Source organism: Apodemus sylvaticus, chromosome 16 (assembly GCF_947179515.1).
Source record: "Apodemus sylvaticus chromosome 16, mApoSyl1.1, whole genome shotgun sequence".
Classification (NCBI taxonomy): Eukaryota; Metazoa; Chordata; class Mammalia; order Rodentia; family Muridae; genus Apodemus; species Apodemus sylvaticus.
Genome location: NC_067487.1, coordinates 68,110,391 through 68,129,108, shown reverse-complemented (window position 1 = coordinate 68,129,108; position 18,718 = coordinate 68,110,391). Strand labels below are relative to the sequence as shown.

General features: G+C 42.1%; 1 protein-coding gene across 1 annotated transcript in view; it reads right to left on the bottom strand.

Annotated features, from left to right (window-relative positions):
* The window catches only part of Cmya5 (cardiomyopathy associated 5), a 107,637-nt gene that overhangs the window by 30,477 nt on the left and 58,442 nt on the right, over nucleotides 1–18,718 (bottom strand). The window contains exons 5-8 of the mRNA XM_052159650.1: nucleotides 14,540–14,635; nucleotides 13,115–13,348; nucleotides 11,399–11,421; nucleotides 4,546–4,664 (exon numbers count right to left, since the gene is read on the bottom strand). Of these exons, the coding sequence (XP_052015610.1) occupies nucleotides 4,546–4,664; nucleotides 11,399–11,421; nucleotides 13,115–13,348; nucleotides 14,540–14,635 (472 nt within the window). The remainder of the gene's footprint in view (nucleotides 1–4,545; nucleotides 4,665–11,398; nucleotides 11,422–13,114; nucleotides 13,349–14,539; nucleotides 14,636–18,718) is intronic.

Here is an 18,718-nt window from a genome sequence, read left to right as displayed (position 1 = left end):
TTAAAGACAACAATATCCTCAAGAGTTTTACTGAAGATTCTTGAAACTTACAATCATGTATGTTGAACACTAATGCTGCATAAAATGCAATTATCTTCCTGAACTTATTAAATAAGATCATTGCACATATTTTATACATCAGAGAAAAAGACTATTCTCATAATTGAAAAGACATTATGCTTTTAAGATTTGTGTGTGTGTGTGTGTGTCTTCCCCAGTCAACAAGTTCATGAGATATAAGTGTATAGGAATAATGTAGGCCAAAATTATAAGTTGACCTTCAGGGAAGAGCAAACCACGGTTGGCTCAGCAATAAGGTCAAAATGAGAAACAAATGAATTTGAAAAATGGGGGAAAAAAGTCAAATTGAAATGATTCAAAAAAAGATAAAGAAGTGGAAGAATAATGCAGTTATAAAAAAGGAGGAGCAGACTAGGGGAATGGTCGAGTTCATCAGCCAGACCAGAAGCTGCTTCTAAACACCCCTCCCACACTCTCTGTATCATATTAGCCTCAGGGCTATAGCCTAGGGTTGTTAAATGAAACAAGATAATGTGTATCAAGTGTTTAAGCTGTGTCTACTAGAAACAGTATCTGGGGTGGCACCACAGCCTTGGCAGAAAGAACAAACAGTAGAGAAGAGAGCAAAGAACACCTCGTTGTAAAGACTGAACTGCAGTCCCAGTTAGATAGGTCATAGAGGTCATAGAGACAGGACACATAGAGCAGGAAGCATTGGAAGGCAGACAGCTGCCTGCCTCCAACTTTCCCCAAAGACTGACAGTTGTATCTTCCAACAGAGAACCTAGAATGGTTCTCAACCTTCCTAATGCTACAACCCTTTAATACAAAATTCCTCATGTTGTGGTGACACCCAACCATAAAATTATTTCATAACTGTAATGTTGCTACTGTGATGAATTGTAATGTAAATATCTGATATGCAGGATATCTGATATGCAATCACCAAGGCAGTCACAACCCACCGGTAGAGAACCAATGCTCTGAAGGGATTCATCCAGAGAGAGGTAAGCCAGCAAATTGTCATGTGACCCAGGCCTATAGAACAGCCAAACAAAGCTCTTCACCTATTATTAGTCTTTGAAGCAGCTTGGAGAGCTCTTTGGAGCATGAATAATGTGAATGATATTCCCACTATAAATTATACCTGAGAGTGGAGCTAACCTTGCAAAAATTGGCAACATCTTTCTGTATCCTTTCTCTCCAGCACAACTTCACAAACTTAAAAACTGATCACCAGTCCCCTACCTATCACCTGACTCTAAGGTAGAGCCACCACAGGGAATTAAGGAAAACATATAGAAGCAATTTTGTTTCCTTTTATGCTCCTTCCACCCAAAGAAAATTAAAATATTCTTTTCTTCAAACAGGAGATACATTTACTCTTAAAAATGCTCCAAAAGGGGAAGAAGAATATCCCATAGAATTAATCTAACAATTGTGGCTACATTTAGAATACTGGGACCCAGATTTCACAAGTTAGTAACTCTGCTTAAACTTTTATAGGAGTAAACTTAAATAAGTGTGATGTCAATAAATACAAATGGAATCTTGGGGCTTCTTTGGCAGAAGCTTCCTGTGGAGCCCCTCTGCTGGCAGGATGTGCCCACAGAACATTTTCACACTCGCTCAGGGAGCTAAACATTAATCAGCACAGATTCCACTACCTGGGGCCAAATATAGATTCCACACAACCTGGCTTTCAAAAACTCCACAAAACTTAGTCATAGAAGCATGCATCTACAGTTCCAGCACCCAGGGAGCTGAAGCAAAGGGACCATGAGTCTGACACCAACTCAGGTTATATAGTGAGATGCTTTCTCCAAAAGCAAACACAAGTCAGGAGGAAAGGAGCATCAGTCACAATAGCCAAGAGGTGGAAGCAACCCAAGTTCCATCCATGGATGGATGGATGGATGAATGGATGGATAAAACTCATAGTGTAGCCATATAATAAGTCTTAAACATGATATTTGTGGCATACCTTACAAACATGAGTGAGCATGGAAGGAAAACATGCTAAATGGAATAAAACAGTCACAGAAAGATACTATCTGATTTCACTTCTTCAGAGCATCTAACTCCGAGAAAAAGGAAGGGGAGGGGCAATTTCTGGGGTCTGGAGGAAGAAGGAGTTCGTGTTATAATTGACAGAGAGATTCAATGTTGCAAGATGAAATTCTGGGGATGTATGGTGGTAATAGTTGTCAAAACTATAAACATACTTCATGCTACAGATGTATACTGAGTAATAATACACCTGGTGTTGTGGCACACACCTTTTTTTGTTTGTTTGTTTGTTTTTGTTTTTTCGAGACAGGGTTTCTCTGTGTAGCCCTGGCTGTCCTTGAACTCACTTTGTAGACCAGGCTAGCCTTGCACTCAGAAATCCGCCTGCCTCTGCCTCCCAGAGTGCTGGGATTACAGGCGTGCGCCACTACTGCCCAGTGGCACACACCTTTAATAAGTAGGTAGGTAGAGGCAGGCAGATCTCTTTGGCTGAGTGCCAGGCCAGCCAGGGCTTTATAGTGAGACCCTATCTCAAAATAGATAACTTAGTAAAATGAAATAAAGTAAAATAAAATGAGTGCTTTTTTGTAATAAACATGAGTACATTACTTTTTTAAGATTGATTTTCTTTCAATTACGGTTATACGTGTGTGTTTCTACATGGGTGTGTGTATATACAAATGCTGGTGCCCACAGAGTCCAGAAGAGGGCATCAGATTCCCTGATCTGGAGTTATAGGCAGTTATGAGCTATTGTAGGTGCTGAGAACTGAAGTCAGGTTCTTCGTAAGAGCAATACACTCTCTTAACCACTGAGCCATCTCTCCAGACTCTAATATATGGAAAATTATATATGCACCTTACCGCAATTAAAAATAAATCTAAGCTCCAGAGTCAAAGAGGTCTACCTAGCTATCTCTTTTTTTTTTTTCTTTTGGTTTTTTGAGCTATCTCTTAATTAGTGTTTCTCTCCTCTTCCCTTGCCATGGGGACCATGGATAAGGTGCAGACTCTGTGGGCAGACACTCCACACCTCACCTCCAGCCAGCGGTGTGGTCCTGAGCAATATTCCTGCTTTGTTATCTTCCCATGGGGATAATAACTAAACCTTCCCCCTGGGGATGATGTGAAGAGGAGACTCCTGGATCTGTGTGTCTCACCAGGACCAGACTCTGTGGGAACTGAGTAAGAGGTGAACACTGCCGTCTCTCATGGGGAAGCCTGTGTTCTCTCCTCACTCTGTGTGAGTCAGCAGGAGCCAGATCCTCGAGGGCCTTCTCTCTGTGCTGTTTCATTGGTCTCAGAACAAAATTCGCAGGCCCTGGGCTGCATATTGGGCAAAGCAGACACATTCATAGGAGTCCATTCTTAGGACTCTCTCCCCAGAGGTGTGAAGCACCTCTGAGACTGCATACCCTTCCTAGGGTGATGGCGCACAGTCTGTGACTGTAATTCTGCAGCCTCTGACAGATAGAAAAACCCTCCCACTGAGCATGGGGCGCTCAGAAGTCTATTCTGGTAAACGGGCAGCTGTGTATAAAGAAGCCTTGAAGACAGACAGCTGCTCTGTTCATCAAAACCTTAGTTTGCAGTTGCTGCACCAGTTTAATGCCTGGGAAAGACATAAGAGAACACCCTTCAGTGCAGAACCATCTAAAAAGCATTCATTAGGGTATATGACTGAATTATCTGCTTTATTAAGGTTGTTGGGTATGAGTGTTTTGCAGGAGATGTTTTGAGGGGTAAGCTGGCTTTCTAAAGACACAGCAGCTCCTGACTGGTTACTAACCCAGAACCTTCTCTACAGGAACGAGCGTTTTAAACACCCCTGCCATCTGTGAGATGAACCTGGTTGACAAGGGTACCTCTGGATAAGGACGTGTGCGCACCCTGTACAGTAAGCAGAACTCGGGAACCAGGAAAATGACAGCTTTGAGCATTTAAATGTTGCATTGCCTTGTTTGCTAAAATAGAACATTAAAAAATAATTTGAAAAGCTGGCAGGGTGCTCTGACAGCTGAGTGGGAGGTGCCTGGCTCGGGGCCACGTTCCTGAGCTCTGAGTGCTCTAGGCTAATCTGTTTGGTTGGGGGGGGGTGGAGTAAATAAAGAAGAAGAGGAAGAGGAGAAGAATTGGAGAGGGGAAAACTACTTATAAGGTAAAATTCGTTCACCGCATATGAAAGTATTTTATTCCTTTTTTACCTGTATGCCAGGCTGCTGTTGTGAAGCAATTCTCTTACATAGAGAGAGAGAAATTCCAGTTTTACAAAATAGAATAAAAGAAGGGGGGACTTTTCAGCTCCATTGATTTCATCTCTCCTTTCCAGCCCCAGCAGTCACAGAGCCTCACAGGGGATACAGGACACCAGAGAGCGGAGGCTGTATCTCCTGCCTGATTTCAGAGTCTGGCTTTAAACCTTTAAACCCATCTTCGCTCAGATATAAAAACATAACAAAGCAGGCAGGTAAGCCGCCAAGTTCCGACGAGGCAAACGATGTATTAAAATGCTCACCGGCCACTTGTTTCAACATCTGGTCACTTCGCGCCGAGCTGTCATCGTAATGTTCGAAAAGCGAGAAGGCGGCAGGCATGTTCTCTAAGGAAGCTGTGCTCTCCACGGCAGACAGCAGCCTAACAAGGGAACAGAACTCTATTCAGTCGGGCAAGCAGGAACGCAGAACCAAAACCGCCTTCCCATTCAGCCTGAGGCTGGTGAGGGTTAACTGTGGTTTGTATGAGGGAAGGTCCTGCCAACCCCTAAAGCATTCAAAAGCATCAAAAGAAGAGACATCTAGAACCCACTATTCTTGTTAGACAGCTGATAACAGTAGGGGCCTTGTCCCAGAGCTCTCAAATTTGAAAAGTTTCAAATTATTTAGACTTCGATTCCTATCTAATAAATCAGTCCTAAAATTTTGCTTCATGTCAGTGGTTATTTTATTTCCTAAAGGATATTAATATCCTAAGCCAGTCTGGAAGCTTCCATGCTATAGGGCTATTCCTGCTGTTCTCAACTCTCAGCACTAATCTTCCAGTCATACTAAAAAATAATGCTCACCTACTGAGTGCTGGGCTCTGTTCCAGGGGCTGAAAGTCTAGCTGTGAAAGCAAGGCCAGCCACTTCTAGAAGACAGGCCCCAGCTCACAAAGGAACATGTCCTGCTGACTCAAGTCCTTAAGCAGACAACCTGCTTACACTAAGACTGAGCATTTGGATTCAGGTAAGACACAAATGTGTGTAAACACGTGGGACAGAAACAGGTTAGCTCTGAAAGGGAAAGACAGGAAGTGGAGTTTACAAAATGGTCTATCCTTAGCTTGAGGGGCCAAGGCTGTCTCATACAAGCCCGGAAGGTTCTTCTATCGTGGAAGGCAATGTTGAGGAGAGGCACTGGCTTCCTTCTCTGAGCTCTTGGTTTTCCAACAGCAGACCTACCTTGGGGCCTTTGCACTGGCTGCTGGGACTTCCCCCAAGCCCCCCATACCAGCACAATTCCTTCCTTCACTTAGCTCAGTTCTTTGTTCAAATGTCATCTAGGGGAGAGAGGCAACTAGCCAGGCAAGGCCTGCCCCCTCCAACCTTGCTGCCCACTCTTTCCAAGTCTGTTTATTTCCTGATATTTATCATGGCCTAGTTTATTCTTTAACTGTCAACTATACCAAAATATAATTTGCATGCAGGGAGAAACTGTCTTATTCATTATTGTATTGCAATACCTTACTTGATGCACAGCAGGCATTTAACAAACACATCTTCATTTAAGAAGAGGCCAGTGGTTTAATTTGTATAGAAATCAGGATCTCAGGTATAGTAAACCTGCTGTCACAATAAGGGGAAAGATCATGAGATATTTAGAGTCCTCTCTATGCTTACTGTTAGTAAACATGGTAAGATCCACTATTTGGTTTTGGGAGGCCTCTTCAGTGAGGACCTCGGGGCATTAAAAAATCATCAGAAATCTCTGAGGCAATAGAGAGAGTGAAAATGTTACACAAGGAAAAATGGCACAAGCATAGGCTGGGGTACCAAGGAGCATGGCTCATTAGAGAGCAGAGCTCACCATGGCACAGGAAACAGGTACAGAAGAGGGAAGCATCCTGTGACCTGATGCCTTTCACACCCACTGCAAACTTCTATTTTATCTTTAAAGGTAAGGAGGGTCACAGAACTGTCTGTGAAAGGGAAATGTAGTCCTGGCCAGCAACTGAGGAGAGATCAGAGCCAGTAGACAAGATAGGTGGTGGAAGGGTTGGCAGACTCCCACACTGATCTAGAGAGGGGGAGATTAAAAGTCTATGTTAAGGCTATGAGGTACAGAATATGGAAAGAATAGACTAGGAATTATTATTTGAGTAGTGATCAGGATAAAAGGACACCTTAGCAGTTAAGAGCATTTGTTGCTCTTAGACGAGCCAGGTTTAATTCACAGCATCCGTGTGGTAGCTTACAACCACCTGTAACACCAGCTCCAGGGGATCCAGTGACCTCTTCTGATCTCCTCAGGTACCAGGCATGCATGTGACACACTCACACACATATACATGCAGGCAAAATGCCCATACACAAAAAATAAAAAAAAAACAATGTAGCCAATATGCACACTCAACCTTTCCAATACATTTCACTAATTTTACAGAAGCTACCTGTAGATTCCACAGAAAAATGTTGAGTTTTCTCTTGTACATGGACCAATTCAATTTTAACAGAAAGTTGATATCATTTTACAAGTCAGTGCCACTGTGTTTGAGACTCTTCTGTTTACAGAAGAATAGAACACAGAAGGAAATGCATCCTCTTAATGGGAAAGCATTTATAAGGCAAAAATGTGCTGTTCGAGATATGCAAATGTAGAGTCTGAATATGCTTGACAGCATTCATTAATTTAAGCTGAGAAAAATTTAATATACGAGCACTGTCTTGAGAAATATGACATGAAGTGAGAAAGAAGAAGCAGGAAAGAAACAAACAAGAAAAAATAACAGATTTAGCACTTCCTATAGAAAGGAAGAAATTGTCTTGATTTAAAAGTGTGTGTGTATGGGGCTAGAGAGATAGCTCAGTGGTTAAGAGCACTGACTGCTCTTCCAAAGGTCCTGAGTTCAACTCCCAGCATCCACATACTAGCTCACAACCATCTGTAATGGAATCTGATGCTCTCTTTTAGTGTGTCTGAAGACAGCTACAGTATACTCATATAAATAAATCTTTTTTTAAAAGTGTGTGTATGGGGGCTGGAGAGATGGCTCAGTGGTTAAGAGCACTGACTGCTCTTCTGAAGGTTCCGAGTTCAAATCCCAGCAACCACATGGTGGCTCACAACCATCTGTAATGAGATCTGACACACTCTTCTGGAATGTCTGAAAACAGCTACAGTGTACTTACATATAATAAATAAATCTTTTTAAAAAAAAACTTAAAAAAAGTGTGTGTATGTGTGTGTGGTATCTGTGTGTATATGTTTTTATGTGTGTATATGGGTTTGCCAAGAACCAGCCTCGAATTGGAGAGGGGTTCCTAAGAGAAGGGGTGTCTAGGAGTGGTGTAACAAACAACTGGAAGTCAAATTGTGGGTTTCAAGCTGACAGCCTATGTTTTACTTGAGACAGCTTTCCAGATTGGTCTCTCTATGCTCTCCTTTCTCTGGAAATTTCCAGACAGCTCTCTGTTTGAGACAGCCTCGTTTTGTAATTGTAAAAATTCTCTGTATAGCTCATCTCTTGTAGATCAAAAGCCTAGTCTTTTATTTACATAAGGATTCAGTCTTTACCCCAAGTTCCTTTTCAATTATCCCATGAATCAGCATCCCATGACTCCAGCTCCTGGGCTTTACCTAAGCACCCTCTGCCCCAGGCGGACCTTGAACTCAGGAATCTGTCTACCTTTGTATCTGCCTGTCTTTGTATCCTGCCATGCTGACCCTAGTGCAACTGCCTCTGCCTCTTTAGATCACTGAAGCTCCTTATACAATTCATAGTACATCTTTATATTTTGCATAGTTGAGAAATTTTTGAACTCAGGTTTTCGGTGTTCTTTCCCACAGCCTTAAGGGCTGTCCTGAAGGCCACAGCCTTCTATCATTTTGCTGAGACATAGACACACCCTTGCCTCCCAGACTCCTGCTGTCTCTGATTATCATGGAGTCATTAACTCTGGCAGAGAGGACATTCCTTGAAGGAGGAACATGAACACATGTACACTTTTATACAAACAAGCTTTTTGTCCAAAGCAATCATCAATACCCATAGAGACCCACTCGCTGAAGGCTCTGTTCCAGGGGCAGGAAACCATGTCATACTGTCCCTTACACAGCCAAGCTGGGCTCAGCATGTGTGTGTGTGTGGGGGGGGGTTGTTTGTACTTATAGAAATTTATTTATTTGTTCATATTTCTTCATCAAATACCAGAGATTTGTTGTCCTTTATTTCACTACATAAAAAAAACAATATCAGTTATCCTAACACCTACACAACCTATTGAACATGGAGCTGTCAAGCTGGTGCCTACATAGAGTCTCCATCTCTATATTCTAGTGTTTTTAGTACAGGAGTATACTCTGTAAGCTAATAAAAGAAGAACATAAATATCAACCTAGCTACAAGGCCTTTGATCTACAGTGGTATCCAACCTGAAAGATATGCTAGGGCAATAGTGGCACAAACCTTGTGGAAGTAACCAACTAATATCTGGTTTCACTTAAGGCCCACTCCATGAGAGGGAACCTATACCTGACACTGCTTAGAAGCAGAGACAGGATACCCTAGGAACCTAGCGTAAAACCAAATAACACTTACTGATCTAAAAGCAGGGATGGAAATGTAATAATAAAGGATACCAAGAAAATATAGCTCTCTAAATCAACATGAGCAAAAGCTCATATGATCTCATAGATCCTGAAGCAGCATCCACACAGCCTGCACAGGTCTGCACCAGGTCCTTTCGTGCATATAGTATGGCTTCCAGTTTAGTGTATGGGATCCCTGAGTGTTTGAACAAGTGGGACCCTGATTTTTGTGCTTTCTCCTGGACTCTTTTCCTTCTGTTGGTTTGTTTTGTTCAAATTTGATGTGATACTTTTTGTTTTATCTTATTATATTTTATTTAGTTATATTTTGATGAATGAATGAATAAATGAATGAAAAACTAGCCTCTAGGGTAAAGGTTAACAACTGAACTGTCGTTATACTTGCTGGGAGAGGGAAAAATCCGCTTCTCCAATGGAGTGAGAATGAGAATACCAATCATCCCAGGGCAGGGCCCGTGTTCAGGAGTAGCTGCCGACACATAATGGGCTCCACTGTTTTTGTGTGCTTTTATTTGTTTACAGTTTGGTGTTTTACATTTTTTTTTTTGTTTTTTCTGCTTGGGTGTTATATTTTGCTTTCATGTTTGTGGTGTTGTTGTTTACTTGGGTTTCTGTTTGTTTTGTTTTGTTTTTGAGAAAGAACTTAAAGTTAAGTGGGTAAGGATGGGGAGAGGATCTGGAAGAACTTGGAGGAGGGAAAGAATATAATCAAAGTATATTTCATTTTAAAACTTGTTTTAAATAATAAAAAAGTATAATAAAAAGACAGTATTGGCTACCCCTTGAAATGATATGCAGCAATAGTAAAGATTAATTCATTGTCATTTGGGAGTGAAAAATAAATTAATTAATATGACATGTAAATTATCAAGTTAAAGCACAAAACAAAAGAAATGGTGTTTAGTATGCAATGGCTGTCAATTCATATTAGTGGTAATCAAGTATTTAGAAAAGTGAAACCATCCTTCAGCAGTTTTACAGTGAAAGCATTTATAAATTTTCATCCACCAAATTTCTTCCTAATAAATATCGTACACATATGGATGGGATAAAAATAAATAAATATGTATCTGTAGTGTTCGGTATATGTGGAATGTCACTATTAATCACATATATTTTTAACTTAAAAATCAGTAATTACATTACTGACCTCTAAGTTAAAACATATTTGGATTACTGCTTGGGTATGAGTTTCTCAAACTCACCCATGAGAACTGGTGAGGTGCCTCATCTTACCTACGGGCTCCAGGGTCTGGGCATACATATTAGCAGGTGTAGTCAGTCAGTTTTGGAAGCCACTGGGTCTGAAGACAGACTGTGCTCAACAAGAGGTTCCCAGCCCTGCCTGCCCATCACAATCATTCAGGAAGATTTGTACCCAGACCACACTTCAAAACAATGAAGCCCCAGTGTTAAGGCATAAGAACAATCAGACACCACCAGCATCCGGGGGCTTTGTTTGTTGTTTTTGTTTTCATTTTTCCAGGTAGGGTTTCTCTGTGTTGCCCTGGCTGTGCTGGAACTCACTCTGCAGACTGGGATGACTTTGAACTCACAGATCTTCTTGCCTCTGCCTCCTGGTGCTGGCTTAGCATCAGTGGGTTTTAATGCTCCTCAAGTAACTGTTCAGAGTACAGCCACTGTTATAAAACTCTGCTCAATTAGTGCTAACACTAAAATATAAATAGGTTTTATAAAGTATATTAGCACTATCTTATAAGCAAGTAAGACTAATTTCTGCAGCTTCAGATATCTGAAAATGATCAGGTTCCCTATTCAAACGTATTTTTTCGTACATACATCCCAGATAAATATTTCTGTTTTAATATTGATGGTTTACTCTCTGTCATTTGAACATCAGTAGAAGTAAAGTCCAGGGAATATTTAAATAATTTAGGAATGGACATTTATGCTTCCAATTAAGACTGGGCTTAACTAGCAGGAACAATCTCAAGTTCTTGCTATGAGGTTAAAGGAAAAGGGGTGAGAACAGTATCTGGATGCCGTCAGTCAACAATACACGAGACAAACGGAAATCGGATGTCTGGTGTTTTTATAGACAGCACTTTTTAATCTTTCATTTTTGCCTCTCACAAGAATGAAGAATCTCTTAGACCAAGTGTTAAGAGCATCATCAACACAAGATGCAATTAACAGGGTATTCACTAGATCAGTGTCTATAGATAACCCATTTGATTAGTTGAGCAGAAGGAGTAGAGGACAGAAGTCGCTTCTGTGGGAAAGATAAGCATGCCGTGAAGGTGACACAGGCCTGACATGTCCGTGACAGCAATGGATGATTGCTTCAAATACTCATATTTATCCAATAAGGCTAATCATTTATAATTTTTGTGTACTCAGTAGCGGGAAAGATGGTTGAGATTAGACAGAAAAATGCAGGCTTAGAACTGTACTCTGATGATTGTTATTTAACCAAAGCACATGCAGTTTCCTTCTGAGCTGTTATTTGACCTTTAAAAGTGCTATGTGTAAGAGTGAAACCCCAGCAGATCATCCCCCACGTTCTCTCCCCTCAGCTGCAATGCACCATGCTGCATGTACCTTTCATTGATTTCCTCAAAGGACTTGGGTTGGGAGAGGAAAGAGATGAGGGGGAGGGAGGGAAAGAGGAAGAGAGAGAGGGAGGGAGAGGGGAAAGAAGGGAGGGAGAGAGGGAGAGAGAGATTAATTAACAACAGAAAGTAAAAGCAACCAGGAGCATTAAGATCAAACAAGGTCCACAGCCTTTACTCCCAGGCATCCCTGAAGCCATTTGTCTTTGGGGCTTTGGGTTCTAGCAGGGAAATTGGCACTCAGAGAGAGTGAGAGCCCAGTGTGGAGAAGGGAGGGCCCTTCACTTGCTCTGCCTGATGGGCAAGGCTGCCAGTGGGCTGCTGTACCCTGCTTCTCTTTAGTAACAAATGTTTTAGAATTCGGTTTAGCAAAAAAACAAGATGACTTGAATTTGTTTGGTGTGGGGTCTTTATATAATGAACTCAGCAGTCATCTTTAAGGGATATCTTTGCTCTGTGTCCTATATTCTCCAGTTTCTCTAGAATGAATAAATATCACCACCAAAAGCAGAAACAAATGTTTTACCCTCTTCTAATTTGTTCTTCTGGAGAGAAAGAAATAGTCTCATCAAAGGTTACTATGAAAGACAAAGCCCCTTATTAATGTTATACTTCATAGGAGGGTCCCAATTTAAAAATATTAAAGTTTTCCTTTAATTAAACAAAAAGCCACCTAATGATTCTAAATTCTCCTTTGAGGACATCCATATTCACTTGATATGAATCTGCCCTGGCCAGAGGTGTCTACGAAGGCTGGCCATGAGCTCTTTAATGCCTATTTTTACCTCAATCTGTCTCTCAACTTCACTGGGAGGTCTAGGAAGATAGGGAGCTTGGAAAGAGGGGGCGGGGTCCGTTCTTATCATCTCCATCTGTAGATTTCCCATTTGACAGGCTTCGGTCTGACCTCTGGGAAAATGTCTGTATTACTCACAGTTAATCATGAATCTACAGAGAGACTTTTGGAGCATTCTAGGGGTTTATGAAGAGCAAACTAAAGTGCATCCAAGAGAGTCTTACTCTCTACAAGTCCCTAGTTTGAATTAAGGAATCTTGTCACAGGGACACTGCTTCCAGCAATATCCCTGTCCTAATTGAGGAAGGGGCCACAATTTTGTCTCCCTGATACATCAAAAAGAGAACCAAAATGTTTTGTCAGACACTTGGTAAGGTCAGATGGAATGGTTTACCTCAGATGTTTCATAGTACAGGCCCAGGGACCAGCATGAGGATGCTAGCTAACCAACAGGCAGCAGGGCTGGCCCTTGCAGGAAAGGCCTGGCATGAGTGAGGTTGAGAAGGCTCTTCCAACTTAGGTGATCAACCTTCTGAAGCATGCTAACCAGACGGCCTCCTTCCATGGTTCTCTCGGGGATCTATTAGCATTTGTGGAGCCTTTTATATAGTATAGACATCATGGATGCCCAAAGAATTTTGAAATTCCAGAATTGTATGAATTCCATACTGAGAGATGATCTTTCTGGGTTTGCCTTGGAGATGTTACTTGCTTTGTTTGCTTTTTGAGAGTCTTGTGATACAGAACAGACTGGCCTTGCACCTGTGATTCACACTGCATCAGCTTCCCAAGTACTGTGATTACTGGATTGTGCCTCTGGACACAGTTTATAAGCAAATTTAGGAATAGCTTTTAGAGTAGACTTGTGTCAGCACTGCAGCAGGTATCGGCCTGTTTGCTGGTACTTACGGCCAGGAAGACTGTCTCATCAAGCTCCTCGGCCTCTCTCACGATGGTCTCCAGGGTGTCCTTGGCCGTGTCCATGCTCTGCAGGAAGTGGACCATCTGGTCATGCAGGAACTCCATCTTCTTCTTCTTCACTTCCTCGAAGCTCTGCGCTTTCTCATCATACTGCGCCAAAACCTTCTTCATCATTTCCTCGTTCTGCATTTCCAGTCGCTTCTCATTTTTGCTACAGTTTTCCTACAAGGGTGGAACAAAAGCACTTTTTAATAGGCCAAGAAGTGATGCCTTTACTTGCCCTTCATCATTTTTTTTCCTTTGGAGAAACTGGCTTCTGACATCACAGTAAAAAGAATCAAACATCAAACACGTGGTCTAAACTGTTAGCTTATATATCTTGTTTGCTGTCACTAGCCTTGCAATGGAATTCACTGTAAGAGTATCATCAAAAAAGTACAAAAATATCAATTTTTTTAAAAAAAGAAAGTTATATTCAGGGAGAATGCTGGCTATAGAAAGGTCTTGTGTGATTTTTACCTCTCTGCACCAATATTCTCCTGGGAGGAGCAGATTTGCCACAGTGGAAGGAACTTTCCCGTCCATTTGGACACACCTTGTGATTGGCTATTCTCACTAGAACAACTGAAGAAGGGGAAATAAAGCAGGTGCTCACTGGTCGACAACAGGAGCAAGGGGATTGGATGGTCATTTTCTGCAGTGACCGGGAGCCTGACAGACACTCCTGGTTGACAGCTGCAGTACCTGGGCCACCTCTGGATAAGGGCTGAACATTCATACCTACTCCCTTCATGGTGGAGGAGCAGGAGCTAACAGAAAGTGTATATATTCAGAGGTATCCTGAGGCATCCATTGGCCCCTAATCAGTTGCTATAGAACATTTCTGGAGGCCAAGCCAGTGTGGGGCAGGAAAATAGAGTGGAAGTCTCTCACTCGTGACACAGTAACTAATACCTCTTGGTAACTGGTTGTAAGGGTTAACCTTCAGAGAGCATCAGCCTTAGGATGCAGGAGTCCCAAGAAGTGATTGTCTTTAGGAGAAAATGCTTTATCCTTAGACAGACAGTGGTCTGATGGCTCACAGTGAGGGAAGACTATAAGAACCGTTACTTTTTATTAGGATAACCAACAATGTAAACCTCACACACATACATACACACTATATATTACATCCCTCAACAGGCACTCTATACCACACATGCACACACACACACACACACACACACATACACACACTGCACAAAACACATGCATATGCCCTATATGCCTCCTACACATGCATACTACATACTACACACCACACACATACTACATAGCACATGCACACTACAATACACACACCAATTTAGTTCCAACTGTTTTCCTATTGATACAATATATAAAGAAGGATAGAGTAGAAGTATGTTAACTTACCTCAATGGTATTAAAAAAGGATTCAATCTCACTAACAAAAGCTTCAATCCTCAAGGATTTTTCTTGTAGGTTCTCAAGAAATTCTCCTAATTGTACCTGAAGGGAAGAATTAAAATATCTTCACTGTATAAAATTAAAGGAAAACATTTCAATTAGTGAGCTCCAGTTTCTTTAATATATTTGCAGAAACTCACTATACTATTTTCACTGACAAATTGAATTTGAGATATTTTTCTGTTGCTTCACCTAAATGGATGCAAAACATTATGCATGATAAACAGTGGAGTTTTGTGGTGCTAGATAAGTAGCTCAGTTGGCTAACCACCTTTTTTGCTAGCATGAGGGCAGGAGTGTGAATCCCAGTAAAGCCAACTGGGAATGGATGCACAAGTTCGTAATCCCAGAAATGGGGTAGTAAGGATGTGTGTAATCCACCATGAAGTCATCACTTCATGCCGTGGGTCACTTTGTACTTACTGTCTATCTACAGGTGATTCTAAAATTCCTCAAACTGATAATCAACACCATAGGGTTCTACTTCAGAGTATATAAAACTCATGTCCTTATGAACAGTAATAATTCAAACCCAGAGCTTAATAAACACAAATGTCCATACATTTGTGTACTTACATTCACCAGAGGAAAACCTCAAGTACTTTTTTTTTTAGGCACTATCCACCTTTTTTGCTTTTGACAGGTCTCTCACTTCACTTTCCCGGAACTCATTAAGTAGGTTAGGCTGGCTGGCTAGTGAGTGCCTCCATCACTTCCTCCTCCAGGGTATCCAGACAGCACTGTACACCAGGCTGGAAGGGTGAATCGAGTCTGGGATGAGTGTGTGTGTGTGTGTGTGTGTGTGTATGTGTGTGTGTGTGTGTGTGTTGCAGGGTAGGATGGGGGTCCTTCTCTGAGGATTTGAGTGTTGCAGCTCTTGTAGACAACACTCAATGCAACAGCTCTCTTAGACGGTCTTCAGAGAAGTAGCTTGTGCACATACACTTTATTTGGGGTGTTTGTATAGGAACTTTGGAGAATGCGAAGGGGTGTTCAGGGTAAATGTAAAATCTTTGGCTGGAGCGTTGCATGCTGTGAACGCCTCCTTTGTATTAAAGGACATTCCTGGAATCCCAGATACTTTCTGGGTGGGTTCTTATCAGGAAAGAGGACGTTGAACTTGTAGGTTTTCCAAGGGCTAGGTGACCTTCTTCAGGTAGAGAGCTTGGGGGTCAGATCCCAAGACAAGGTCAGAGAAAGAGAAGCCCTGCTTCATTTTGTGCTGAGCTCGGGGGAGCTCTCCAGACATGGTAGACATTAAGTAGCAGGATTTCCCAACAGCCATCTAGAAAATTTGGAGGGTAGGGAGATGAGGCTAGTCCCTACTTCACCCATGGATCTAAGCCCAGCAGTATTCTGACCTGATGGGTTTGGCCTAATGCTACTTGGATTCTTATGTTAATCTGGGCTCCCCAAATTGTCTGGGTTCCCCAAATTGTCCAAACATCCCAACATGTAAGGCACTGAGGGATCCTGCCCCCAGTTGGTTCTGACTGGCAAATAAAGTTGCCGGCAGCCAATGGCTGGGCAGGGCAGACAGGGGTGGGATTTTAGGATTCCCAGGCTAGGGACCAAGGGAGGAAGGAGAAGGAGGAGGAGGAAGAGGAGCAGGAAGAGGAGGGGAGGAGCAGGAAGAGGAGGAGGAGGAGCAGGAAGAGGAGGAGGAGGAGCAGGAAGAGGAGGAGTAGGAAGGGGAGGAGCAAGAAGAGGAGGAGGAGCAGGAAGAGAAGGAGCAGGAAGAGGAGGAGGAGCAGGAAGAGGAGGAGCAGGAAGAGGAGGATGATGACGAGGAGGATGAAGAGGAAGAGCAGGAGGAAGAGGAGACCTGCCGTGCAGGGAGAAGGAGAGGAGAGACACCACACCTGAGAAGGTGTAGGAGCCTAAGAGGCCTGCCGAACTGGGTCCAGGGCAGCCAAGGAAGAAAGCAAAATGTCGTAAGTGATAACTCCGGATTATCAGAGGCAGGTGGATCACCACTTGGAGGTTGGGAAGTGGCTCAGCCATCAAGCTGTTTTAGGCATATCAAAATATAAAGGTGTGTGTGTGTCTTTCATTAGGGAATGTAAACCATCGGGGTAGGTAGCAGGAACCCATCACCGGGATTTATTTAATTATTTTCTTACTACAAAAACAAAAACTGAAAAACAGAGCTGCAGCTGTCCACAGCATGGTGATGGTGTTACATCATGAAGCCTCTAATTTCCTGCAGGTCTCAGTCCCCAGCCCTGCCCCCGGCCCTGTCCCCAGCCCTGCCCCCGGCCCGTGGGCTTCTGTGACACAGCTGCATCTTTTTGTAGTTTCTTCTCATACGTGTGTTTTTTTCCTATATTTTCCACGTCTAGAATGTCCTCATTGCCGTTGACTATTAGAAGATCTCTACCTCGTTAAGGTTCAGCCACACCTCTGCTTTTAGAGACATCTTTCCTGTCCTGCCCACTTCTACCCAACCACTAAACCCCCAAAGGCTTAGTCTCTCTGCTCTTGTACCGATCTGAGGAGCCTCTAAGTGCATGGTCTCATTTTCTTTTCTTCCCTCTCAGTCCCAAGGACTGGCATCCATCCTGACATAAAGCAGGAGGCCTGCGAACACTGCAAAAGCAGACAAGTAGAGACCCAAGGATGAAATTAAATAAATAAGAGGCAGTCATCACCATGTTGGGGACATGTTGGGGATGGGCAGCCAACTGACAGTCCTGGAAGAGGAACGGAAGTCCACCCAGTAGGTGCTACTGAATTCTCCAGTTACAGCTGTTTGTGATATAATTTTACTTTCTTAATTTTCTTTAGATTTACTCATGTATGTGTATGAGTGTTTTGCCTACATGCACTGTGCACCACAGGTCTTAGAAGAGGGCATTGTTTTCTTGGGATTGGAGTTATGGGTGGCTGTTAGCTGCCATGTGGATGCTAGGAACTGACCCCAGTTCCTCTGCAAAGGCAGCCAGTGCTCATAACTGCTGAGCCATCTCTCCAGCCCCCAGTTTTCCTTCTTTTGAAAGTTGCCTCCAACTCTTATTAATCGTTTTGGATAACTTTAATTATCCAAAATATCCAAAAGCAAGCCTTCCTGGCTTTAATCAACTGGTTTTCACTTTTCTCCTTCCCACTCTTTTTAGAGAATATCATACAAGCAAACAACAAACAAAACCTTTACTATGTTGTTTTAAAAATGATGTCATCCTACTTTTGAACTGTTCTTAAAATTTTGAAAAAAATTATATGATCTGAAGACTATATGAATATATATATTGAAGATTATATGATCAGAGTATTACTTTTGGACTTTTTAAAGATTTATTTATTTACTGTATGTAAGTGTACTGTAGCATCTTCAGCACCCCAGAAGAAGGCATCAGATCTCATTACAGATTTCTGTGAGCCACTATGTGGTTGCTTGGATTTGAATTCAGGACCTTCAGAAGAGCAGTTGGTGCTCTTAACCGCTGAGCCATCTCTCCAGCTCAACTTTTTAAATTGTCAATATCTAGAAAAAAACTTATATAGAATCATCATCATGATCTATGGAAAACTGAGCCTTGTCTCAGACAGTGGCCAGTAGCTGTTAGTCTTCAAAGCAAATGTAGTTATAGAATTGGGAACATTTTAGTGGTATTATTGCATCTGTGGCCTTTAGAGACACATTTTTGTGGAATCTACTGAGATTCCACAAAAGAGGATGCTTCAGCCCTTCCTATAAACTTTAATAGGAACAACATAAATAAAATTTCACTCTAGAGAAATAACAGAATTAAGTTGATAGGAAAATATCCAGAGTCTAAAATGCAATCCTATTTAATCAGAATGAGTGACAATTATTTAATAGCAATATCACTGAAAGGGGGTTGAAAATCAGTGATAGCAAACAGACAGACACACAGCCAAGAGCAGAAAGTCCAACATCAGGCCAAATCACTCAAACTCCCTGAACCCATTCCATTACTGGCAAACTGATGACAATGATGAGGAGCTACAAGAATTAAAATGCACTCTATATATGAAGAACTCAACCCATGCTGGCACAGAGAAAGTCCTCAAGTTTTGTTATTATTTACTAATTTTAAGATCATTCTGTCTGCTCTATGTTGAACCATACGTGAAAACAGAAGGTGGCCAGGGGGTGAATGG